The 27,041-nt window shown below is 38.1% G+C and overlaps 1 protein-coding gene across 1 annotated transcript; it reads left to right on the top strand.

The window, feature by feature from the left end:
* The first annotated feature begins 1,474 nt into the window (after positions 1–1,474).
* Positions 1,475–23,807, top strand: MORC3 (MORC family CW-type zinc finger 3). Its single transcript, XM_029085515.1, has 16 exons — positions 1,475–1,542; positions 5,201–5,333; positions 6,464–6,678; positions 6,957–7,104; positions 10,101–10,248; positions 11,517–11,648; positions 11,908–12,027; positions 12,454–12,551; positions 15,477–15,581; positions 15,691–15,813; positions 15,949–16,023; positions 16,890–16,932; positions 18,250–18,437; positions 19,022–19,850; positions 20,307–20,470; positions 23,654–23,807. Exons 2-16 carry the CDS (start codon positions 5,302–5,304, stop codon positions 23,805–23,807), a joined length of 2,574 nt encoding a protein of 857 aa, XP_028941348.1. The 5' UTR covers positions 1,475–1,542; positions 5,201–5,301.
* Positions 23,808–27,041: the final 3,234 nt, after the last annotated feature.

Below are 27,041 nucleotides of genomic sequence, written 5' to 3'. Positions count from 1 at the left end.
AAAGGGGCACAGTCACTTAGCCTGACACAATTTACCAGATTTTATAAAACTGGAGTTTTAAAGCACAGATGGTGATGAAGAAAGTGATGTCTATTCATGCTTGTACTCAAGCTTGATGGAGAAAGGCAAGGCTTAAGTTGCAGTCTGGAAGTGTGTCCTGTGCTCTTATGATCTTGGAATCAAGATGAGGTTTCCTGGTAATTTATGTTGATTTTAAGTAGGGCTGCTGCTGCCCTAGTCCTGCTTTGGTGCCTGGCTCACAGCTCTAGAACTTGCTTGTATTATTATTCCTTTTTGCTGGTAAACTTGGAGGCTTGAAGTGGTTGCTTGCTTTTATTTAGACTTTACTAACTATATAAAAGGGCTTGTCAGTGTAGCAGTTCTGTAAAATTTATGAAGTGTAGGTATGTGCACACTATTCTTAAATATTTTTCTGATTTTATATGTATTATAATGTGGATTGTATTATGGTTTTTGATATAACTGTACTGTCCAAGGACTATTTCCAGTGTTACATATTTGTAGATGCTGCTTTTTATGCCATCAGCTTAACTATGCCAGTGAGGCTTAAACATGTATGGGTTTTGCAATGGGTTTTGTGTTAATGGCCTTGTAAAAGTATAATTGCAGATATTCTCAATGGTAATGCAAATGCAACTGTATCAATTTCAGCAGTTAAATTTCTACAGACTTTGCATTGAGAAATCCTGAAGTTAGATGGATATTTAGTTCTGGTTTTCCTAGTTTTTTGATCTAGGTGACTATACGTGAACCCAAGGTTTCATAAATGACTTGAGAATACTTTTGTCACTGACATGTGGAGAAGATATGTTCCATAACTAGGTACTTTATTTGCATATTCTCACCTAAATCCTAGCAGTGGCTATGTTCCTCTGGTTACATCTTACCATAAGTGAGGATAAAATGTATGAGATCAAACTGCTGAAAGCACAAACTACTAGTTGAGAGAACCTGACAGGTGATTGTGATGGGCAAAAGGAGCAGTGACATCAGACAGTAAGCCACTGAGTGTATTAGGTGCTGCTCACTTTTTTGATTAAGTTTAATACTCGTGGTTTAAGATGCACATTTTTAACATTTGAGAACATATGCTTCTGTTTGGACTAAGGCTTTGATGTTTTCTGTAACCTCTATAATCAATATATAGCAATAGTTCCTTACATTTTTATAAAGATAAAGAGAGTTTGATAGGATGACAATATAACCCATACTCAGAATATAGTATGATAGTGTGCTGAATTCTGTATTGCTCTTTCGTCTTTAATAGCTGTATTAACGTTCACTTTAAAAGGTGTTAGTATGCCAACATCTAAAAGTAAATTCAATTACAGCCTTTTGGTAGTGGTGTACAAAACAGCTTCATTTAATGTTACTGTGTTTAACATACTATTTTCTGAATTGGTATCATTGAAAAGTGCAAACTAATGCCATTTTGTGGTTTGTTTCAGCTTTGTCCAAAGTTCTTGCATACCAACTCTACCAGTCACACTTGGCCTTTCAGCGCAATTGCAGAACTTATAGGTATGTGGATCAATAGTTTGCCTGAGTACTTGATTGTAATACTTTTTTCTTGTTGTAAAACTTTTTTCCTTCAGGCAGGGGAAGGAGTTGATCCTGTTGTTACCATTTAGAATCTTACAGCATCTTTTTTTTGGTACAGTCAAATTGAATTTTTTTCTTTCTTAACATACGTACTACCTGGCATCAGCTGCAGGGGACTTGTAGGATTTGCCGTTTTCTTTTTACTGAGTTTATTAAGGATGGACAAATGTAGAAGACTGTAGGACCAACAGAATTGCTTCTTTAGTCCACCAAATGCAAGCCTACTCTTTTTTGCTGTTCCCAGGCCCAGAGTGGGCTGAGTGCATGTTCCAAAGATGTGGGTGCACACTTGCATCCTGTACAGACACAGCTGGCCACGGACAGATTAGCACAGACAGAAGGACAGTAACTTTGCAAGAACACACATAAACACAAGCAGTGCTCAAAACCTGAACAGCACAAATGGCCTAATCCTGTTCCTGCTTCCTGGTTAACCGGGTTCAAAGTTCAGCAGTGGTGCATGTGCGTATTCTCACTCATCACTCGTGCTTACTCATGTTGCTGGGTGTTATGCCAAGACCTGGGATTCTTTTCAGGACCTGTGTCCTGGACTTCTTACCACTCTCTGGCGCAGACTTTGGATCTGAACGGTTGCTGGCTTGTCCAACTGGAAGTTTGCTAGCAGAACAAATGTGTACAGGCACACAATGAGAATAGAGAGCACACTCGTGCAGGAGATCATTAGAAACAGTGTTTAGTAAGGATACAGAACAGAGTGGCGTGAGGTCCAACCATATGAGCATACTGACCAGCACCCAGCTTGCACACAATCAGCCTGGTATTCCCTGCCCCCCCCCATCATTCTTCTCCTGACCACTTTGACCTTTCCCTTTTCTTTGATGCTTCCTCAAAACATTCAGTAGTCATTTTTGCACGTTGTCACAATACCTCTCAAACTTCCTGATTTTCTTCTTTTGGATTACAAAGTTTCTGGCTGAACTCCTTCAGGGTTATACTTGAGTGGTTCCTTTAAATGGTCCATCTACCAGTGTCCTAAGAGTTCTGCTCTTTTTTATTGTCTGTCCTCTGCTGTTAGCTAGGGCTTGTGTATCTGTTTAATTTATTAGCTCCTGCTGATTGTCTTGCCTTTGATTTTTTTAATAGCTGTTAACTGGATATCTTCAGAGTTGCTTGTTTTCTGAGTTAGGGAATGATTAGCAGACTTTAACTGGTTCTTCAAAGTAAAGGTGTAGTTTGGACAAGACTTGCCAAGCTTATCTAGCAGTTTGCTGCTGCCAAAGGGAGCAACTCTTCTGGTCACACATTCCTTTGCTTCATGTGCATGCTGTTGCTAATCCAGAAAATTAACCTAACTAAAGAAAGTAGGAAATTTTGAGCTGTTTAAGGCTGGACCTGTCATAAAGGAGGAAACCTGTCCCACATGGCTGTGGGAAGGGCTGACTGTTTTGGGGTTAACAATCTGTTAAGTCATTTCAGCTGTTTGATCACTCCATGCTGTACCTGGCTGGAATGATGGTAGATGTGCTGTGCAAGGCATGCAAATGTGTCCTCTTCTGTTGTCTTTGGTTTGTCATATGTGTTGCTTTAACAAAGCTTCAAAAGCATAGTAGCAACATTCTGGTTGTAAAGGCTTCTAGTTAGTCGTGTTGATTTAAATAAGTTTTGTAGTCTGTCTTTCTCATGCTGTGTAAGGCTGTACCATATGCCAAATATCAAATGATAGAAATAGAGTTAAATTATGGAGCCCTGAATTTTAGTTTATGCAAACTTACTTAAAACATTGATGGTCTGTATGCTAAAATTTGCCTTTTAAGCTCTAGTCCCTCCTGTCAGCTTTCTGCTGGTTATATTGCTGGCTTCTCCCATTAGTCCTCAGTCAGGTTAAATTTAGGTGAACTAATGGTGATACTTGGACAGGGTAAGTGGGACATCTGGAGAAAGCTGATGAGCTAGAAAAATCAGATAACTTACACAGAGTATGGTCGTAGAAGAATACTTTCAAACTTTCAGTTGTACTTGAAATGTCCTCTTTTGTCGATGCTAAAATATATTTTATGAACTTTTTCACTGTGGATGCAATTTGTACTTTGTGCTTATAGAAAGCAAGCTACCAAACTGTGATTTCTTTTTATAGGCCACAGTGCTGGCTTGAGCTGTTTATTTATGGCCCTCAGCTGAACCTGCAGAACAGGCAGTGAGGCAGGGGCACTGCCTCCTGCTGTGCCATCACATCCCACCCCTCCTCCTCCCCATGCTTTCCCCCTTCACAAATTCCATGAGTAGCACAGTGCTGGAGAAAAGAGATGTGCAAAAGTCGTGCTAGGGCAGATGAGATTTAGACTAGCTTTGCTGCCAGAAAATGTTTGTGGAGCCATGATTTCCATTTCACTTGTGGTAGCAATGCTGCAGCTCTTTCACATCCTGTAAATACAGAGTATAAAGTACTTTGTACTTACCTTCTTTGTAAGTCATACCTTCTTAGATTTGAACAACTTGCACTGGCAATAGACATAATTTGTGATGCTCAGCTCTGTTAATATGGAAGTGATGTGGTAGCCGAGCAGCAAAAATTTTTTCACCTAAATCTCCTGCACCTGTGGAGTCAACATTCTAGATTTCACAGAACTACCTGGGATACAGGGAGTTTAAGCTTTTTTTTTTTTTTTGCTTGCTTTTTTTTAGTGTCTCAAATTTGGTTATTTGAAGTTGTGATGGTATTTCAGATCTGATTTCCCAATTAAAAAGCCCACAGGCCTGCAGCAGGTAGAATGTTGTTGCAGCTATGTATGTTAGTGGTGTCCGCATTGCAGACAGTAAGCTAGCCACCTGGGAGCCAGTCCAAAGAGACCTCTGTGTGCCTGGGAGAAAGTAAATGTTGCAACAGCTGCTTGGGAGACAGGAAATGAGTAGAAACTTGGTTTCGTTTTCTGTTCTCACATTTGTGGCACTTCTCTCCACCTAAGTTTTTGCCTATGTAGTAGTGTCATCTGTAATAGCTGGAAAATTGTGTGTTGTTTCCAGGCAAGGTTTGCCAGGTTTTGATGCAGCTGTTTCATTGTAATATTTTAATTTAGTGTTGTCATCTATAAAGAAAACAGTGTTTTAGGAGACAGGTTTTAACATCTAACATTTATTTTATTAAAAACTATGGCTTCGTGCTTCTGTGCAAAAGTTGACTAATATTCAATGATCTAGCTGAGAAACTTATATCTGTGCCAGCACAAAATTCTGCAACTGTATTACATACATAACCACGGAGCTGAAAAACGGCTGCAGTTTTAGAGCTCCATTAGTTTAGCATGTGACTCTGCAGGGTCATCGACCCACGATTAGGCAACTGCATTAAGCTGCCATATTCACCAAATAAACATAGGTGCAAGCGTAGCAGCATAATAAAGTTAGGGACAGCTCTTCCATGTAGCTCTTTGGTAATGATGATTATATGTGTGTTTTACTAGATAAGACTGTTGCATGCTACATGTGGATTTAAGTAACTTTGGAAGGGTTAGTATCTGACGTGTTCCCTGAAATTGAACGCTTTAAACAGTTTAAATGTGAACATTTTTAAATTTTTGCTGTTTGGTATCCCACCCTTGTTTGCTTTCTTTCTCTTCAGATAATGCTTATGACCCAGATGTGAATGCTAAACAGATATGGATAGACAAAACGGTGATAAATGACAATATATGCTTGACATTCACTGATAATGGGAATGGTATGAACTCGGAGAAGCTGCACAAAATGCTAAGGTGGATAACCTCTTTTGCATTTTTTTTCTTTTAAAGATTCCAGCTTCTAGTTATGTTATTGCTCAGTTTATTCCTTTTTCTCCTATGTAATCTACTAATTTTGTTCATAAATTTAGCGCTTCTGAAGGTGGGTGATTATCCAGGTGAGACTCTAGAATACACAGATGCTAGTAGAACTTTCACACACCTTTGTCAGTATCTGTTACCTCATAATTTCCTTTTATCCTTTCTGTCACCTTCTCATTTAACTTTCCATGCAGTGGTTGTGCTGTGTAAACTCTCTGTAGTGGCCTTTAGTGGAGCTAAGGAGAATTTAATTTAATTTTTTTTATTCGGCATTGCTTTAGGTTAAGTTAGCAAGGAAGAGACAAAAGGATATTCAGGCCAAATCCTTTGGAGTATTAGAAATACAAAGGTATTGTGGAAAACTTAAGGGCATGATAAGTATATTGATGTGGACTGTCTTTTTACTTTTAAATATTCTAAAGGGTCTGAGCTGATCTTTTTGCAACTTTTGTTTCTACAATTAGCAAAGAGGTTGCTGTTCAGTTGCTCTTTTAGTATGAAAGATTCCTCTGCCTGCAGATAAATCTCTGGGTTTAAACCTGAGCAAGCTTGAATTCAAACTGTTATTTTTCTTTTTCTGTCAGATACCATAATTAATAGCTTGTTTGCTAAATTCAGTGTTCTATATATGGTTACCTGTTTTACTTTAAATGTAATAATGTAGTAACTAATAGAAAATCTGTAGTTTGCACATTTTCAAGCAAGTGGGGGGTGAGGGGGAAACCTCTGGGCTTTTCTTAATATTTATTGTGAAGCCACAGGTTAGCTATTAGAATCCCATAAGAATGCTTACTGTGTCATTCCAGACAGATATTTATTTTCCATACTTAAAGATGAAAGTAAATTTCCCTGAATTCTTGCACTGTGGTTTTAGCAACGTTATACAGGTAGCTTAAGGATTTGTGTAAGTGTACATTGTTTAACTGTACAGTAGTCACTGATCTCTAAAACAAGAGGTTAACTCATTGTGTTTAAGTCTAATTTGCTCTGTCTTGCATGCATCTTCGGGGTTTTCAAGTTTTATAGGGCTTTTTACACTCTTCTGATGTTTTCATATGTTTCAGCTTTGGCTTCAGTGAGAAATCTGTGATGAATGGCCGTGTTCCAGTGGGACTGTATGGAAATGGGTTTAAATCAGGGTCCATGCGCCTAGGAAAAGATGCAATAGTCTTCACCAAGAACGGAGAAACCATGAGTGTGGGCCTGTTATCTCAGACTTTCCTTGAAGTCACAAAAGCGGAACATGTCATGGTTCCTATAGTGACGTTCAACAACCAACATATCCTTTCAACAGTTTTTGAATGAAAAGTTGTGTGTGCATGCAAACTTGGGATTATAACATCAGTAAAGCAAATCTCCTTGTCTAGTCTTAGGGATACCCGACATAAATTGTAAGATGCAAGGAAGGCTATAATTTGTTAAAGCCTCTAAATTTGTAGGAGCTCTGAGATGCAGAATAAAAACCTGAGAAGTGAGTACAAGATACTGTTACAGAAACTTGCTCATCTTTTGAAAGCTTACTTTGTTCAAAGTTGCTGTCCTTAACATAATGCTCACGACAGATAAGTGATCCAGCAGAATCCAAAAACAGCCTGAAGGCCATCTTAACGCATTCTTTATTTTCTAATGAGGAGAAATTACTGGCAGAGCTAGATGCTATAATAGGGAAAAAAGGAACAAGAATTATCATTTGGAATCTCCGAAGGTAAGAAAGATGAAGCCTGGTCTCTCATTTAGTTTGTGTTTCTTTCAGTGTACGCAAACATACAAGGCTTTTTTGTAGAACAATCACAAAAGACAGGAGAGTCAGTGGTAACTGAGAAACTCGACCCAAACTCACGTGATTGAAGGGCTGTAATGTTGCATGAAAACTGTTGCTAGTTTCTGAAGTAACAAAGCAGAAGGAAGGAGAATGTAAAGGACTTCGTCTTTTCCTTTGATAAGGTACTGTTGCTTTTGCCAGAAGGAAGATTGAAATACAGAGAGAAACTATAAATCTGTTACTTCAGACCTCTATGAAACTATGAATGCAAAAATATTTGTATGTACAGGCAAGTATTGCTGGCTTTTTAAGTTGGGCGTCATTGGTATCCTTCTAGAGAGAGCTTGACCTTTCTGAACTTCTTACCTGTTTATCATAAGATAAATACTAATCCAAGTAATACAACTGTATTTATTTATCTGCTTGCCTCTGTGGGATTGTTCACAGCACTATAGATTTCCAGCCTTTCCTAGCTTGGAGTTGCTTGGGTTTTTTTGGGGTTGTTTTTTTTGTTGTTCAAAAAACCAAACAAAAAACCCAACCAAACAAACAAAAACTCAGCTGTTGCTGTAGCAGTGGCAGATGGTGTCATAACTTCCCATCTTCTTTCCCTTTCCTTCACAGCTTGCATGGTTGCTGCTGCCTTATTAGCAGGGAACCTGTCTGATGGTCTGTCTAGAAGAGCTTTAGCATGCCTTTAACAGTGGTGGTACTAACTGGTTGGGAAGATGTTGTTTTGTGTTATGTTTTTAAATGTTCAGCTTGCTGTAATTTTAAATTACTGAAATATCCAGGTATCTGTAGGAAGCAATTTTGAACTATTTCAGTCCTGTAAATTTGGCAAGAAATTGGCTTGGTTTTCAGGTTTTTTACCTTTATTCTTGCCCATCAGAAGAAGGGTGGAGGGGAGAGGGGTGCAGGAAACCACACCTCAATGAATATAGATTAAATATTACAGGACAAAAAAGATCTCAGTTGATTATAGCAGATGAAAAGTCTGGAGATTTTTGTTTGGGGTTTGAGTTTTTTTGGGTTTTTTTGTTTTGTTTTCATTAAGCTCTTGTGACTACTAGAGCCCTGAATCATTTTTAGCTTAGTAGATTTTAATACAAGAAAGCTGAAGATACCAAATGTTCTGGTATTACTAATTCTGGTTGTTTCCCCTTGCACCTATTCCCTAAGGAAAAACTTCACCTCCTTTGTGCTTCAGAAACTAATTTACATTGCCCAGGTAGACTTTAATTTATTTTGTGGTATGGACATTTTTAGGAATGTGCATCACTTCGTTGCTTGAGCAAAAGAAAATACAGTAAAGTCTGGGAACTTTAATTCACCAGGGGAGGTTTATATTGGATATTAAGAAAAACTTCTTCACTGAGGGGGTTGTCAAGCACTGGAACAGGCTGCCCAGGGAAGTAATTGAGTCACCATCCCTGAAGGTATCTAAAAGACTGTAGATGTAGCAATTAGGGACATGGTTTAGTGGTGGACTTGGCAATGTCGGGTTTACAGTTGGACTCTTATGATCTAAAGGTTTTTTCCAACCTGAATGATTCCACATTCTGATTCATAGGAAGTTATGGGAAGAAACACTCTTGAGGACGTTAATTTTGTTTCTAATATGTTGTAATTTCTGTTAAAGGAGTTTAACTCGGTGGGTAACTCTGGGTTTGCTTTATTTACAACACAGATTTGGGCCATCACCTCAGTGAGTGGCAAAGGCATTGCAAAAATCAAGCTCTCTATATATGCTAAACTTAACATTATACAGTAGGTTTTCTTCTCAAAGTTCTCGGTGTTTTCTCACAAACCCTCAGTTCCAAATTTCTCATTAATTTAAAATTCTATAAAAGTCCACAGTGATTCTTCAAACGCAGCTGATTCTTCTCATCTTCTCAGTGCCTCCTCAGAAGTTGCAGCCGCTGGTCCCATTCTGGTCACTGTATTCACTTATCTTCTTGAATAATCGTCCTGTCTGCTCACCTCTGCACTTCTAATAAAAACTGACATCATGACATTTAACTTCTGTCTATTTTCAAATATGTAATCTCTCACAATTCGCTTACTCCAAGTTAATCACTTATTCTCTGTAATTGCTGTGTCTCTAAATTCTGTTATTCTTGTTGATTCAGCTGGATTGGGTTTAAACCAGCCATGGAGAGGGCTATACAAGGGACAAAGTGAGAAGCAGCATGGTTGCATGGTTTGTAAGAATTATTATAATTCTGTTATTTCATAGCACCTGTTTCTAGTTTTTCATCTTAACCATAATACTTCTATTAATCAATATCATTTTACCTATAAGCATTTTTCTTAGAGTCTTTTCCCTTTTACAAATTGAATCTACTTTTAAACAAAAACAACACGGCTGTTTTTGTATTAAAAGACTTTATTTCTGGAATATCTGTGCCAACTATGATACATCTCAACGTTGTGCAAAGGCGCTGCTGGTATACTGCACTGTATACATCTGCAACGAAATAAAGGAAGCCTTCTGGTGAGCAGTACAATAAGAAATTGTGATAATTATTGAGTTAGAAAGTTGTGGTGAGTGTCACTTTTGCAGCAGTAAAAATCTTAGGAAGGCAACTTGCAGTGTTCAGGAGCTTTGCATTTAGAAGAAATGGTGTGTCTTAAATGTGTGAATTTAAAGGTGTACTGACTGCTTTTATTTGTGATGTGTGACCTGTTTAGAATTAAGTTAGAATGTATGAATGTCTCACTTGACATCACTTCTGTTGTATTCCTTGGATATCCGAAAGGAACTGGTAAATTTTGTTTATGTTGATTTTTAGCAAGTCTGTGAGGAAAACCACCATGGCTCAAAGGAATTCCCTTTCTCTTGAATATTCATTATATCCTCTGGGTCCACCACAATATCTATCTTTGGCACTTTTTTTTTTTTGTAATTACTATATTTTTTCAATCTTATTTCTTAGAGATAAAAATGACAAAACAGAGTTTGACTTTGACAAGGATAAATACGACATCAGAATTCCAGAAGACTTAGATGAAACAGGCAAAAGAGGATATAAAAAACAAGAGAGAATGGACCAGATTGTTCCAGAAAGTGACTACTCACTACGAGTATGTATAACCTTTTTTAAAATTTACTTGTTTGTTAATTTTTGGAACCTGGAGGGAGTATGTTTTTTCTTTTAATATAATGTATTGTACTACAGAAATGTTGATTTAGGGGTGGGAGGATGAATGTCAAAATTTAAATGTTAGGGCAATATGTCAATCAATATTTTGAAAATTGAAGGTATTTGTGGACTTGTGTAAGCATTTTCTGTTTATTGAGAAGAAAATTACTGGGTTTTATATAGTCTTGAAAATAACTTTTGCTGTTAAATGTAGTTGTCACTGTCTGCTGAGGAGCAAGAAGGAAATGCAATTGGTAGCTTCAGGAATTAAATGGGGGTGCGTGTAGTTGTCAGCAAAGTAAATGCTCTGTAGTGCAGATATATGTGCATATAGTACAGACATAATGTCCATCTGGATCTTTTAAAACAGATAGGGTTTGGTTGGCGAAGTGTCACTTCTAGGTTTCAAAAAGAGGTAAAGGAATTGGGAAGCCGCTCCATTGTTTGAGTACGTGCACATAGAAAAGCCGTGTCCCTCTCTGCAGGCTGATTGATGTGACCATTGTCTTCACTACTAACTCGTAAGCTTTGAAGGCTTCTTTTTGTAAGGAGGTATATCTGAAATTACTAGGTGTTCTGGGCCCTCCTTGTGGAGGATATTCAGGAGTATTATTCCAGTTGAACTAAAACCTTTAATCATTCTAAGACTTTCTGAACTGATAAATCTGCTTCAATTATTAGAAGTTGTAAATAGAATGGGAAATGAAATTCAAATTATAATTCATAATTGACATGTTTATGAGAAAATTGCGTAGCTATTATCAAGCTATTATAATATGCATTCTTTTGGACCAAGTTAACACAGTAGCTTTTGTTTGTTATTTTAAAGTTTGCAGTAGAATTTTTAAGCTCTCAATAGGGGTTAAGAAAAGAGAGGTGTGTGTTTGAGAGCTCTTTTAGTGGTAAAACTGCATCTTCAGACACCTGATTAAGTTGTCATACTCATAAAAGTTGTCCTTCACTTGCTATTCATTTAATTTGTGATATATGTAGGCTTATTATGCACACTTGCATTTACTGGGGTTTTTTTGTGGATTCAAGTTGGAAAAAAATACATTTCATAAAATAGTAATTAAAACTTGAGTTTGTCTTCCTAAACAGAGATTGTAAAATGTTCACATATTCAGTTTTTCTGTTTGTGTTTCAGGTTTTTTTGGTTTTCTGTTTCGTTGGTTTTTTTAATAATAGGACTTACTGTGTGTTTTGTAGGCTTATTGCAGTATTTTGTATCTGAAACCAACAATGCAGATCATTTTGCGAGGACAAAAAGTGAAAACACAGCTGGTTTCCAAAAGCCTCGCCTTCATTGAACGCGATATATATAGGCCCAAGTTTTTGAATGTATCCTTTGCTAATATTTACATCTCTGCAAACTGAATTTAATGATGTGACATTTTGTGTAAGCTGTCTGGATTCTGCTGGGTATGTTGCAGTTATACTTGTGATTTTAATTTTTAGTAGTTTTTGGTAAAGACATACTGAAGGAATTACCTCAATATAAAAAAAAATTCCAGGACCCAGTTTAGAATGAGCACTCAGTAACTATAATTTTGTGTTATGTAAGATTAACCAGATTTTTTCCTTAATAATCTAATAAAAGGCTAAAACAGTAAGAATTACATTTGGATTTAACTGCAGAAACAAAGATCATTATGGAATAATGATGTACCATAAAAACAGACTCATCAAAGCTTATGAAAGAGTAGGCTGTCAGTTAAAGGTAAGAAATTAAGGCTCAAAAATATTTTAACATCTCTAGAAATCATTTTCACTCAAATGCTGATTTTAAAAAAGAGTATGGGTGGAAACTAGGATATTGAGGTATCTTTTCTAAAACCACCTTTTTAGTTTGTGTAGCAGTTAAAATTGTATTAAGTTGTATGAAGTTATTCTAATGTTTGTTTCTGAAACTGAGCTCGATACACAAAATTACAGGCCTGAGCATATCTTTCAGGACAAAGAGGAGTGGACAGAGGATGGTTTTTTTAATTTAGGGAGTTTATGTTAAGAGCTTTTTGGAGAGGAGTTGTAAGCTAGCAAACTCTTTTACCTGGTATATACAGGTTATAATTACCTCTGACGAACTCTTGCAGTCTTAGCGTAGAATATATTGGGGGTTTTTCTGATAGATCTTAATTTCTTACAGGCAAACAACATGGGTGTTGGTGTAGTTGGGATTATTGAATGCAACTTCCTAAAACCAACTCATAACAAACAAGATTTTGACTACACAAATGAATACAGGTAAATGTATATTTTCACATAGACTTTCCTTTGAATAGTGTTGTTCACTGCAAAATACATGACAATAAAGACTTCTAAGTAGTAAGAATAAAAGCTTATGTTCCATTATTAAACTGCATGACTGTTCTGAACAGTAGGGGTTCCTATCCAGGGCTTCCTGCTCATTGCCAAGTCCAGCTTGGAATTTGCTAGCAAATAAACGTGCACACCCCACACCCAGCAGGGCTGATGAAGTTGTTTCACACTTGACCCCGCCACCAGCAGCCCACACCAGGCACACGGGCTATGACCCACAGTCCTGCTCCTGCAGCCAACGCTGAGCCCCTCATTCATGCTCGTCTACTCCAGGAGCTGGTTTTTGGAGAACATGCCATTCCTGCCTCATTGGGTAGCTGCTGAGACCCCTAGTTGCTGCAGTAGCTACACCACACCCCTGGTCTGACTCCAGGAGCTGACACCAAATCCACTCAAACACCCAAAGCTCTCACTAATACCTGGCTTTTAGTCCTTGCTGTACACATGGGATAGAGAACAAGGTTATGCAGAGAGGTAGTTAATGAAATATGAAATAAGAAGATACAAGAAAATAGGACAGACTGCGGTGATCAGGCATGGGCTTCAGGCAGACAACTGTACCTACTGGCCCACGTGTACCTACTGGCTGCATTTTACATGCAACCAGCTCCTTTTATACCCTTTTCCCTCTGTCTCCATCTTTGTTCCTCCCTGCTACTCCTTCGCTATGCATATTACCTCATCACTTGGCATAGTTCCACTGATCTTCAAACATCCTGGACCCTGAGGTTTGTGTCCTTATCAGTTGCAAAATCCCAGTTTGCCTTCGGTTTCTTGATAGCCTGTCAATTAGTGACTGATCAGGTTTGTTTCCAGTTATTGTCTCTGTTAATGCTAATTGGTCAGGTTTTATGACTCTCTGTTTGTCTCCTTCCCTTTCCTTATCCTCCCAAGTGAAGAAATAAACTCCATATATCCTTACCAGTTAGCGTGACTGACCAGGTTTGTTCTTACCACTACCTCCCTTGTCAGTCTCTGTATGTTTATGTCTATGTAGGTTCTTGTTTGTAGTTCCCTTGATCATATGCACTTAGAAGGAAAGTGCCTGCTCCTTTATGTGCCCTGACACCTAGGCTATTGACTTGCAAACATAGGTGGAGTAAACTCTGGCTGGAGGAGTCATTAGCTTTTTCAAACTGCATGTTTTGCACTGCAGCCAGTTGTGGTTCAGCTGCCACTGACAACCTGAACTGTCCTCGATGCCTTTCCTGAACTGCTGATTTATATGCAACTCTACATATAGAGATAACCCAGAAACCACACCAGAATGCTGTAATAAACAGAGCTGTTAATTGCAGTAATTGAGAGGCTGTAGCAAGATAAATCTGGTTGTTCCTGCTGTTGAAACAGCAGCCCTCTGGAGGAGGAGCAGCAAGCCTGATAGCCGATAAGCCACTACAGTTCAGTTTGCCTGTATCTTCAAATGGCACCCACAGTCTGTGCTACTCTTTGTAGTGATACTGCCAGCTTTAAGCAGTTCCCTTGTTTCTACCACCATTGTGCTAGGAGAGCCATTAACAAGAACATGTGGTAAAGCAGATCGGGGAATTGGTCAAACTGTAAAATAGCTCGTGTTAGTTGTTTCAATACAGACGTTCCCTGAACCATTTCCTTTGTGGTCTGACAAACAGTTCCCTTGGCAGAGGGGAGGAATTAGGAACACCGTAGGACACTCATTTGTGTTGACCAATGTTTGCACTATATTCCCACAGGCTGGCACAGTGAGCACTGAATGCTTTTTACTTGATTCATTTTAAAAACACTTGTAATGTGGTCCTAGAGATACTGCACTTGAAGGATCTTTTATAAGGGTTTTTCTGCAAAGAGTGCTAGAGGTTTTCAATAGGTAACTTTCCAGCCCAAAAAAGAGCCATAAAACTGATGCTGTAATTTCATGAGCAGCGTAAGCTGGTGTGCCCCTCTTCCCTCTCCAGAAGAGAGACGTGATCCTATCCATGCATTGCTGCTCGTTTCTGCCCTTGTGCTACTTCCTTTTTTTGGCACTGAAATGAATGACGGGTTCAGAGGTGATCTCGATCGAAACTGTCTAGGTCAGACTAGTTCACTGCACAAACATTTGTGTTAGTTCAAGGGGGATGGGGTGGTGTAGGTATTGGAATAAACCAGGCAGGGAGGGTCTGACTTTCATGCTCCGATTAACCAGCCACTTTACTCTGATGTAAATTTAACATGCTGACAAGAGGTAGTCTTACCTCTGCCTCACCTGTGGGACTTGTTGTTCTTCTGCACCACTCCCTCCTGTGTGCCAGTTCTAGTAGTCGTTGACCTGCATGATGAGCCCTGATCAGGAAACTAATCCAGCTAAAAATTAACATAGGGGAAGACTGGCCCACTCTTTTTAGCAGCATGTAGACTTCATACTACATTAAAGTGATCGTACATTTTTAATCCCCATATAGTATTGTTGCACGTCAGCTTAGAGTAGTCATGAGCCTGCAGTTAGTGGGTGTATAGAAACATCAGCCAAATACACAGCTGGGTACTAGATTGACGGAGGTGGTTTTGTACTTGTTTCTTCTATGATTGAGGTTGAACTGGTGAGGTAGCTTCAGGGTTTGCACTGTACATTCACAGTGCTTCTGAATTGAGCACTCTTGATTTCAGTTTCTAGCTCATGAGTGCTCCAACTCATATTTCCAGTAATTTCTTTGCTGACAAATGTGACTTCACACAATTTCTAGGATTTTTCTAAAAGCAAAAAGCTTACCGTTGTGCAAATAGAAATATTAGAGTAGTTAATACACTTATTCTTTCCCTGTAGCTTATAAAGGTTGTTTCTCTGCTAGGATTTTATTGTTAAAGTGGTCTTTTAAAAACTTTTCTTTTTAGACTTACGATAGCTGCATTAGGAGAAAAGCTCAATGATTACTGGAATGAAATGAAAACGAAGAAAAATGGAGAATATCCATTAGCTTTGCCAGTTGAGGAGATACAGTAAGTATCACTTCTAAACAGAATAATTTTGCATAATGTTGCTACTGTTTTACACTCAGTTATGAAAATGAACTTTTCATGTGAAAGTTCTGATATTTTTCCATTACAGAAAACAGCCTGATCAGACATGGGTACAATGTGATTCATGTCTGAAATGGCGGAAGCTGCCAGATGGAATAGAGCACTTGCCAGAAAAGTGGTACTGCTCACTGAACCCTGACCCACAATTCCGGTAAAATTAGATTTCTTTAATATATAAATACTGCTCTTAGTTCTTTTTTTTATCACCTGTTAAAAGCATGGATGTTAAGCTCTTTCTGTCACATTTTTTTGTTTGGATTTTTCTCCTTTTTTCTCTTTAATTCAGGAATTGTAATGTGCCAGAAGAACCAGAAGATGATGACTTAATACATCCTACATATGAGAAAACTTACAAGAAAAAGTAAGTACTAGGAACTTTCTTACAAGTATCTCAACACTAGAAAAGGAATGTGAAAACTAAATGCCCTTTTCTCTCACCTGTGGTATAACTGCAACTCTTCTGGGAATATATACAGCCAGAAAATAGTGCCCTGAAATTGAGACTTGATTGTAGCAGTGAATAGATGAATACCACTGCTCTTTTCTCTGTTACTGACATGTTGGCATTACATTCAGATTTCTCTCTCTGACTTAATACCTGTTTGCCATCCTAAATCAAAATTAGGAAAGTCATAACTTTCCTATTATGGGGCCTCTCTCGTTTAATAACTACTAAGAAGAGCAATGCAGCAATTGGCTTTCAAGTACAGGTCTCAATGAGGGGCATTGTTTTATAATAGTAAGCGGTTCGAGGATAGTTTGGGATGTCAGAGAAGTGAGCTACGAGAGCTGTTAGGAAACCTTGCCTAGGTAATTCTTGTTTTCAAGATCAAAGTTCAAGCAGCTGAATACCTCAGTACGTTTAAGGAGGAGAGGATTCTTAGGTAAGGCGTATGGAAAAAAAACTGGCTTGGGCAATTTTAACTAATGCTGCCTAACATTCTAGAATTGGGAGTTTGGGGGGGTTTTGCAATCTTTTAAAATAAATCTTAATCTGAGGGAGAGCATGTTTGAAGTTAGCCTAAAGTTAGTTTATAATAGCTTCTAAGTTCACTCAGAAAATATTCGTTCAATAAACCAGAATATGTGCATTAGAACTTTATTGTATCTAGCTGAGATAAGGACTATTGTTTTTTTCTTTTAGATTTTGAGATCGGTTTGGTTTTATAATGAATTAACATTTTTAATGTGAGCTCTTAATTTTTTTTTCTCCTTGCTGTTGTGTAGAGACAGGGAAAAACTGAAGAAGCGACTAGAGTACAGCCACCAGGTAACTCATGAAGCTGAGAGGAAACTGAATTTGGTAGTAGAGTTGTTCTTGCTGGCAGTGATTCTATGCAGTTTGGTTGAACGGGCCAGGCTTTAAGTTAGAGTTTGCTTTAGGTAGTGGTGAAATGACTGGTTCAGCATCTTGTTTTGATGGCTGTATAGGTTATGCTCTCTTAGTAAATCAGAAATCCCCTGTCATTGCTGTCTGATGATGGAAAATACACCATTGCTTTCAATGTAGTACCTAAGAGTTTGAAAGGGATAAAGCCCTCTCACAAAATAGTACTAGAAAAGACATTGGTCGCTCATACCTGTTTTTATGGTATGCTATCTAATTATTGAAAGTGGATTTATTGTAGAGATGTGTGATGACAATATGAAAGCAAGGATGTCCTTAAAACTGGGGGAGTGGGAAGGTGAAGAGGCTAGATAGACTTGTAGTAGCTGTACTTTTTTCAAGCAAGCCCTCAAATTCAAATTAAATGCAGATGCAGATCAATATGCTTGAGTGGTGAGAATGTGTAGATTGTAACTCAGAATCAAACTTCCTAAGTGCGATTCAGCTTAGGTAGTTTTTAAAGTAAAGTGTTAACCCAAGATCACTCCATTTCTGGAGAAGAGATTTTGATGTGCTGTTTTAACCTATATACTTCATTGTATTAATTTTTCTGCCATTGCTTTTACCCAAGTACAAAAGTAATTTATCAAAGTAAAGTATTGTTCATTTTAGACAACCTGGATTAATTATGAGCTGCTCTAACAGAGGTGGTTGTCCCATACTTTGTATATGATGTTCAGACTTCAGACAGAGATACAGCTTGGCAAAAGCTCTTGCCTGAGCTTCTATATGGTACTTTAAAATAGCTGTTTCTAGAGAAAGACTTGTAAGATCAGAAAGCTGCTTTCTGCCAGCATTAAATCTGTGCACAGAGGGGAGCGTGCAGCTGGCGTACAGCATTCAGAGTCCTCTGAGAAATCTGCCAGAAGTCTGTAATTGTGATACAGAACTTGGTCCTTTCTAATGTGTTGTATGTCTTAAGCCAACATGAAGAAAATATTTCATATGCATCAGTAGACTTTGGGGGAAGGGTTGTGCGATCATCAACTTAAGAAAACTGGGGTTTGCAATGTGGAATCTAGTTAGCCTTTTTTATTGCAAAATACTGAGCCCAGGTTCAAGGAGGTCCTTGTAATATACCTAAGGAATGTCAGTCAGAATTTTAGCTGTTGGCAGGTAGTTAGGAGAACTGCTTAAACCTATCCCAAAGAATCTACTAATGTCTGTTTCTTTTCATTCTTAACTAATGTTATCTTATAGATCAATAATGAAATGTTTTTAAAAACACCTGTTTCTTCAAGTAAAGACTTCAGAACATTCTCAGCTGTGAGTGGAAAGGAAGCTGTTTCAAGATCAGTTTTACCAGAAACATCAAATGCTTCTGTCAAAAGACCTCTGCTTATTTTAAATAGATCAGTATCTTCACCTCATTCTGATTCTGACAACAGGTTAGTGAACTTCTACAAAGTAGATGCCTATTTATTTCTAAAATTAATAACTTATTAATGAAAATGATGGTATTGGGTGTAGTCCTATCTTCAGGTGATAGCTGCCAAAATTCATATGTCGCTTTTGGGAGTGTAGGAAACAGCAGGTTGATTAAAGGTACCTAGAAACCTTGTGAAGTACAAAAGTGAATGCAGCAAAAAATACTGGCAAGGAAAATTGTCTAGTGGTTTGGCTGTTTAGGAGAACACTGTATGGTGTTACCCACACTCCACAGTATGTTTTCTTTAAACTCTGTTGCTTAAGGAACAGGCACAGTGGAATGTTCCTGCAAATACGGAGTCTGAGTCTGTTTCAAAATAACGTGCAAAGGTAATAATTTAGTGTGCGGATGTCAGCCACTTGTTTTTACAAGAAATATATTTACTCTGGCTGCACATCTTAAAATACCATGTGGGGAGACATCCCTTTCTAGTCATTGAATGGTAGTTTTTAATAGCGCTTAGAGAAACACCAAACAGTTTGAAACAAATGACTTTGCAGTATTTCAGCAATACAATAATTAGTTTAATATTTTTCCTCACAGTCTTAAACGGAAGACACCGAGTAGTGCGACATCTGTGTCTTTAAAGACACCTCGATTAAATGACAAAGCATTCAACAACCATGATGATGATGATGAAGATGTCATTATTTTAGAGGAGAGCAGTACTCCAAAGCCTTCAGCAGATTCTGACGTTTCTGTAGTAAAAACTGAATGTATTAATTTGGATCATGAGGAGAAGCAGAAAGAAAACTGTGATGGTGGAGAACCTTGCAGTGCAGCTGCTTCGGAATCAAAAAGTGAACAGTTGACCTCAGCGACACAGACAGAGCTCCCAAGCCTAGTTGTTAAAAAGGAAGAGGTGGAGGATGACACCGATATTCAAGTTCCGAGGGCAGAGGTGGAAACTAAACAGCACAATGTTAATGATGTTTCTGAAACATCTGTAGATCTTGGAAATGAACTGAAAAATCAGCTGCAGTTACTAAACAAAGAAAAAGAAATGTACCAAAACAAATGTGAAGTATTAACCAAACAAGTAGAAACACTGGAAGAGAGGATTTTAGAAATGAATAATAAGTATGTAAAAAAAGAAATGTGCCATCAGTCAACTGAGACAATTTCTTCATTTGAAGAAGAAAATGTTCATGAAAGAAGTTTGTCAGAAGTGACCATTCTCTATGAACAGGCCTTAGAAGAAATAGCAAAACTAAAGGAACAATGCAGTACCCTGCAGAACTTAAAAACTGAATGCAGCAAGTGTGCCGAGGGTGAAAGTAAGAGCGAGGTAGATGAAATGGCTGTGCAACTGGACGATGTTTTCAGGCAACTTGACAAGTGCAGCATTGAGAGAGACAGATATAAAAGTGAGGTATGTTTGTTGAAACAGTTATATCCTTCAAATTAACAATTAAATTATTTTTATTTTTTAGTGGGTGTTTCATAGCAGTTCTAGTGCGCAGTGTGTTGCATAGTTCAGTCCACTAACTAATCAAGCCACCTAAAAGGGGAAGAAATACTAAATTAGCCTAAGAGCTTCTAGTTTTTTGCTTCCATAGATAGAAATAAGCAAACTTGAGAGAGACTACAAGGCTCTGGCTCTGACTGCAAAACAAGAGAAACTGAGCAGGTTTAGAGGGAGCACACATACCATGTTTCAGTTGACAGCTGGCTTTTTTAAAGCAGTTTGTCATATCTTAGAATCTCACTGAAAAGTTAATTAAAAGCAGTCAACAAAGCTAAATGGTTTAAATTTGTATAAGTTGTTTTTATTTTAATCCACCACAATTTTATTTGATATATAAAATTATTTTTATTTACTTTGCAGACTGAACTACTAGAAGTGGAAAAAAATCAAATTGCCTGTCAGTGTGAAGAACTCAAAGCAGAAATTGCACAGTTAAAAGCTTCAATTCCACAAGCAGTAGCACGTGCAAATGATTCTAACACCAGTAATGTAGAAGAGACTGTAAATTTTTCTGATGGAGAAAGGTATAAATTTTGATCTTTCTAGACTGTTTCAAGCAAGATTATAGCTGGCTAAAACATCTTGATGAAGGTCATGTCTTATAATGATATAATAAAATGTGGTGCTTGGAATTCTTTTCTACTGCCTCTTGTGACTCCTAACTCAGGTTTTTTTGTCAAGTGCTTTATTTGTTTTTTTGACTTGGGTATTTATGTGAGCAGTGTTGGCCAGTAATTAGAATGCCATACTGACACTTCTTAAAATATCAAAAATGCTATATAACTTGTAGACACGATTTGCAGAACAAGAAGAGAGAAAGGAGGCAGGACAGTGATCATCAGCTTATGCTGTGTAGATGAACTTCACTCCTATATTCTATTTTTTCTTTCTTGGATCAGTGGTACTCTACTGAAAAAAGTTTGGGTTTGGCTTTGAAACGTACCTTTCCTATAAGAACTTCTTGCTGCAGACCAAACATATGGATCTAGGTTTTGTCCAGAGTGTGTCTTGGAACTAAACAAGGTTTAAACTTAAAAAAAGAGAGCTTGCAGCTCTTGATTAATAGAAATATCAAACCCACAACAGAAGTACTCATAGCAGATGGAAACAGGGATGTGCAGTCTAGCAGGAATATAGGCACACTGCCTGGGCATGTAGCATGGAACTGAAAGCCAGAGCTCAGCTGGAGTTAAAACTGGCAAGGCCTGTGAAGGGCAACCAGGAGGGCTTCTGTAAGCACAGTAGCAGCAACAGGAGATCTTAGAAAAATGTGGGCCGACTGCTCAGTGGGGAAGGTGCTTAGTAGCAAAGAACATGAACTGAGATACCCAGTGTCTTCTTTACCTTGGTAGTTACTGGTAAGGTCTGCCTTCTGGCTGCCCAGGTCCCTGAGTCAAGTGGTAATCTTAAGGAATTAAGCATAACCTGTAATAAAAGGTGACTGAATTAAGGGACTGTTTAAGCAAATTGGACATACACACGTCCTTGGGACCAGCTGAGATTCATCAGAGGGAGCTGGCCAGTTGATAGAGTGTTGGCCTTGCAATGATATCTCCAAAAGGTTGTGGCAGTCAATGTTCCTGATGCCTGGAAAAAGGCAGTTGTCATGCCCATATTTAGGACAGGCTGGTCAATGTAGCCTCAGTTGCTGGAAAGACCATGGAGCAAATGTACCTGGAAGCCACCTGCATCCCCATGATAATCAAGGTGATTAGGAACAACTAGCATGGATTTACTGAGGGCAAATCATGCCTTTGCAACCTCGTTGCCTTTTATAGTGAGATGACCAGCTCTGTGGACCTTTGCTGTAGCAAAGCTTTCAATATGGGCTGCCATAATATCGTGATAGCGAAGTTTGTGAGGTGTGATTTGGATAGGTAGACCAGGAGATAGGTCATAAAATTGGCCAGACTGATGAACTCTTCAATCAGTATTGAGGCCAGTAATGGTTAATGCCTTTGTTAATGGCCTAGATGACAGAGCAAAATTAACTTGGTAAATTAACGATGACATCAAATTCAAGGGAACCATTGATACTCTGGAGGGTAGGGCTGCTGTTGAGGGACCTTGAAAAATTGGAAAAATGGGCTGAAAGAAACATCCTGGAAATTCAACAAAGCCAACTGCCAAGTTCTGCACCTGTGTTGGAAATACCCCATGCAGTTGAATAAGCTGGAGACTACTCGTAGGAAAGCAGCTTGGAAAAAGATGGGCTCTGTTTCTGGTGGACTAAAAATTGCATGAGTGAGTCAGCAGTGCACTCTTGTGGTGGGAGACCCCAGTGCCTACTGGGTTATATAGGCAAGAGTTTGACCAGCAGTTTGAGGGAAGTGATTCTTACCTACTACTGGGCATTGTGAGACCAAAGATGGAGTACTGTGTCCAGTTTTGGGCTCCGTGGTATATATGAATGACATTTGCATATTGGAGCAAGTCTACTGAAGGGCCACCGAGATGGGCATGGAGCATCTGATATAGAAGGAGAAGCTGAGGGAAAAAGCCTTGTGAAGAGTCGTTTACCTTGAAATCCTATTGCTCTCCTCTGCTGCCTAAGGAGATGGTGTAGAAAAGATGAAGCCAGCCTCTTCTCATGGGCACAGTGATAGGATGAGAGGCAATAGACACAAGCTGCAACAAGGGAAATTCTGTTTAAGTATTAGAGAAAAAAAATTGTTCACAGCGAGGGTAGTCACACCCTGAAACAGGGACCCAGGGAGATTGTGGAATCTCCATCTTTGGAGATTTTCAAAATGCAAGAAGGTCCTAAGGAACCTGATTTGAGTTAGCCCTGCTTTGAATGTGTGTCTCAGGGAGAGACGGGAGAAGAGAAGGGACTGGATGATTTCCATAGCCCCCTTTCAATCTAATTCTTTCTGTGGTTCAATCTCCCCTTTATCTTCCAGCATTTCATTTTCTTCTTATAGCATCTGACTTGTGCTCCTTAAAAGAATTGGCAAATATACGCAGGAGACTTGTAAGTAACTTCTGTCACAAGTCCTGTTGGGATATGTGGCCACAGTGGAGACTGGTTGCTGGAGATGATAAAGGAACTGATGGCAGAAGGAAGTGCTCAAGAGAAGGGATGGGTGATATGGAAGCAATTTGATCAGGAAGACAGAGCAGGGGGATCCAGGAAAAAAAGCAAGAAGAGGAGACATAGCGTTTTCCCTGTACTATAACTTTTGCCTTATTTCTTCTTTATATTTTAAAGCCTTTGGGCAAACTACTCTTTTTTGCCTTCACTTCTCTCTTTTTCTTTTCTCTTATTTTATACCCATATAGGTGGTCGTAGTTTGTGCTTCTAAATGTATAAAAATACTGGAGTTTAGTATTGTTTTGAGAAATAAAATGGCATTATGGGATAAAGGATTCTGCCATTGCTTACTTGATAACTTAAATAAAAGCATTCAGAAATATTTCTGATCTGTTTTGGGAAGGGTAGAGTTCAGTTTAGCCCTTAGCATTTGTTTGAAACTAAGGGAATATACACCTTCAAAATTAAAAGTCAAGAGGCTCAGCTTTGAAAAAATTGGTAAATTTTGAAATTATCTTGATGCAGCTTTAACTGCGCTGCTTTTTTTTTTTGGTTTATTGAAGTCACGTACAGAGCCTTTCCAGTGTAGAGTGTTAGTCCAGCTTTGTTAAAGTACTGTGTATTTGAATAAAACTTCAGCTACATCTAATCATATCTACCTATTTCTTCACAGCCTGAAACTACGCTCTCTTCGAGTGAATGTTGGACAACTTCTAGCTACAATCATGCCTGATCTAGACTTGCAGCAAGTAAATTATGATATTGATGTAGTAGATGAAATTTTAGGACAAGTTGTAGAACAAATGCATGAAATCAGTAGTACCTAATACCTTAAGATTTTAGCAGACTTTTACTTGATCTTCCATTATAACCTTTGTGTAGGTTCAAAATTGTATATACTGCTTCTTCACTTTATATATCTGACATAGTTTGATCAGTAAGTGTATATACTCTATATATTTAGATGTTCCCACGGATGCAGTGGGTGTTATCTTCACTTCCTCTTAAAGGAACACTGTCAATATTGACCAACCCTGATGTACTTAATTAAGGATTTTGCTTTGAAAATGTATTTGTAATTAAATTTGCAAATATTTTTAGGAATCTTAATACTTTTCTACAAAAGCTTTTCTGTTGACTTTTGATCTTATATAAGAACTAATATTTGCAATTATTTCATCTTTTAAAATCTAAGTATTGGAATATATAAAAAATGCAAAAAAGAACCTTTCTTGATTTCCTTCTCAGAACAAACCTTAGTAATGTTGTATGCTACAGTATTGGTTCATTGCTGTCAGCAATGTTGTACGTTGCATTAATGGGATAGAAACGTAACGTAGATGAAAATTTTGGCCATATGGGTAATACTGTGTTTTACTACTAAAAGAAGAAAAATTGTTTAAGCATTTTATCCTGAAAACTGGTGGTGTTTGACTCCCTGTTGGATTTTTTTGTTGTCACTACAGAACATTATCTGTACATAGTTTTGCAGCATAAACAGCTCCATGGGATATGGCTAGGATATTTCAGCCTTTTCAGTGATGGAAACTACATGTCTGTTTGTGTCCTGCCCTTGCTACTTGATTGTTGTTTCCTACATCCAAGAACCTGTCTGTATTTGAGCGCAGTCAGAGGAATCTTCAGTTCTACCCTGTAGTTCCCATTTGAACATAGCAGTGCTGGTTCATAAGTCCAGGTATGTACCAGTACATGGCTTCAATGGCCAGATTTCATACACAGTCCTTGGCTGCTTTTTTCCAAGTCAAAGGCCACTGGTGGAATGGGAAGCATCCTGGTGGACCACTGGAGAGAACAAGCTGGGGTGGCATATCCAAAGCTAGGGTAGGAGTCCTGGACCACCTCTCCTCTACATCGAACGCCACCTCTTCAGACCTGAAGGTCTTTTTTCAGGGAGGCATAGTGCTGAACAGGATTGACATAGAGGTTCTGTGATGTATACAAATGCTTAGATATATTATCTCAAAAAACAAATTGTTGCAGTGTTAAACATACAGTCTGCCGTGGAGTCTTTCAGGCTGAGATGTGAGGGTGCTGAGATTCGTCTCTGAAACTTCCCTTCCTATCAGAATGTACCAGGCTGAGTACAAATGTGTCAGACTACTAAGTCCTTGACTGATTGCTTGAATTGAAGTACTTTGAAAAGGAGGCAATGTTTCCTTATCTGTGGTGTTAATAACTACAGAGTGAGCTAAAGCTGAAAATGTCCAAATATAACTTGTTTATGCTATAAAGTTTAGACATCTTTTATTTTAGGCAAGATAGGGGAGTCCCTCTTCCCTCCCTCAGCTCCCCTTCCCCCGTAAATATTTCACAGTGACTCTTAAGTCCTACTTCTGTGCTCTTAATGCTCATGCAAAAACTTCCTGGAAGACATGGTACCAAGGGGAATCACTGTTACAAATGCTGACAGTATTCTCAGCCAATTGCATGGTTTTCTTTGAAGTCATGAGGAATAAGAAGGGTGGCAAAGACAGCAAATCCACCTTTTACTCTGTGGTGGTATTTGTCATCCAAACAGTGATCAAGAAAAATGATTCTTGCTTTTAAATGTGGTTGGGTTTGGTTGGTTGGTTGGGTTGTTTTTTTTTTTAAATCATGAAATAGCACTCAATATGCTCATTCCTAGGAAGTGTCTTTTTTTATAAAGCCAATGTTTTTGGCTTTTGCACTGCTACTGTCCTAATTTAATTGGATTATGTTCCTTTTAGTTGTAGTTCAGTCAGTTTCTTTCAATGGACAGTATTTCCATTTTAAGATGCTATCTATTCTAATATGCCAATAAGGGTAAGGCAATACTGTTGTACTTTATAAGGGATAAATTGAATGTTTGATTTTTGAAGAGGTGGCTGTAATACAACTGTTTGTATGACTTTTAAAAAGTTTATATTTTCCATTTATTGGTGTGTAGTTTTCCATTTCTTAATCATTATTTATTATGGTTCATCAGACTCTGTAGTTGAATTTCTTATAGAGAACTGTCAACATATAGCATATGTCTATATTAAAATTTGAAAATTTACACTGTACATTTACACTTTGGAGAACAGTGGACTAATGGAAATGCTTTTTATTTGTTAAAATGTATTTTTTGTAAAAAATAAAAAACAATATATAAATCTTGAGTTTGCAGGATCAAAACTTGTATGTGATCGAATGCAATGTTTTTGTTTATAAATAAATACTATGCAGAATGGCTAATGTTTTCTGGCTTATTTTAAGTATTTGGTCTTACAAGAAAGCTGTCTCAGTGTGGTTTTGAGCAGAAGATACGTGCATGCTGTAAAAGGAGTTTAACTCGGTGGGTAACTCTGGGTTTGCTTTATTTACAGCACAGAGTTGGACCATCACCTCAGTGAGTGGCAAAGGCATTGCAAAAATCAAGCTCTCTATATATGCTAAACTTAACATTATACAGTAGGTTTTCTTCTCAAAGTTCTCGGTGTTTTCCCACAAACCCTCAGTTCCAGATTTCTCATTAATTTAAAATTCTATAAAAGTCCACAGTGATTCTTCAAACACAGCTGATTCTTCTCATCTTCTCAATGCCTCTTCAGAAGTTGCAGCCGCTGGTCCCATTCTGGTCACTGTATTCACTTATCTTCTTGAATAATCGTCCTGTCTGCTCACCTCTGCACTTCTAATAAAAACTGACATCATGACATTTAACTTCTGTCTATTTTAAAATATGTAATCTCTCACAATTCGCTTACTCCAAGTTAATCACTTATTCTCTGTAATTGCTGTGTCTCTAAATTCTGTTATTCTTGTTGATTCAGCTGGATTGGGTTTAAACCAGCCATGGAGAGGGCTATACAAGGGACAAAGTGAGAAGCAGCATGGTTGCATGGTTTGTAAGAATTATTATAATTCTGTTATTTCATAGCACCTGTTTCTAGTTTTTCATCTTAACCATAATACTTCTATTAATCAATATCATTTTACCTATAAGCATTTTTCTTAGAGAGTCTTTTCCCTTTTACACACACCAGGCATGCCTTCAGACCAGGTGTGCATCTGAACTGAGCCCCAAACCAGCTGGC

The sequence above is a fragment of the Antrostomus carolinensis genome, unplaced genomic scaffold, assembly GCF_000700745.2.
Source record: "Antrostomus carolinensis isolate BGI_N321 unplaced genomic scaffold, ASM70074v2 scaffold9196, whole genome shotgun sequence".
In the NCBI taxonomy this organism is placed as follows: domain Eukaryota; kingdom Metazoa; phylum Chordata; class Aves; order Caprimulgiformes; family Caprimulgidae; genus Antrostomus; species Antrostomus carolinensis.
Note: the sequence above shows the minus strand (reverse complement) of the source record. Positions and strands in the feature narration are given on the sequence as shown.

Coding starts and splice junctions, on each gene's coding strand:
- MORC3 (XM_029085515.1), top strand. CDS start 5,302: ATGAACTCGGAGAAGCTGCACAAAATGCTAAG. Junction 12,028..12,453: donor GAGTAGGCTGTCAGTTAAAG/GTAAGAAATTAA, acceptor AATTTCTTACAG/GCAAACAACATGGGTGTTGG. Junction 18,438..19,021: donor CATTCTGATTCTGACAACAG/GTTAGTGAACTT, acceptor TTTTCCTCACAG/TCTTAAACGGAAGACACCGA.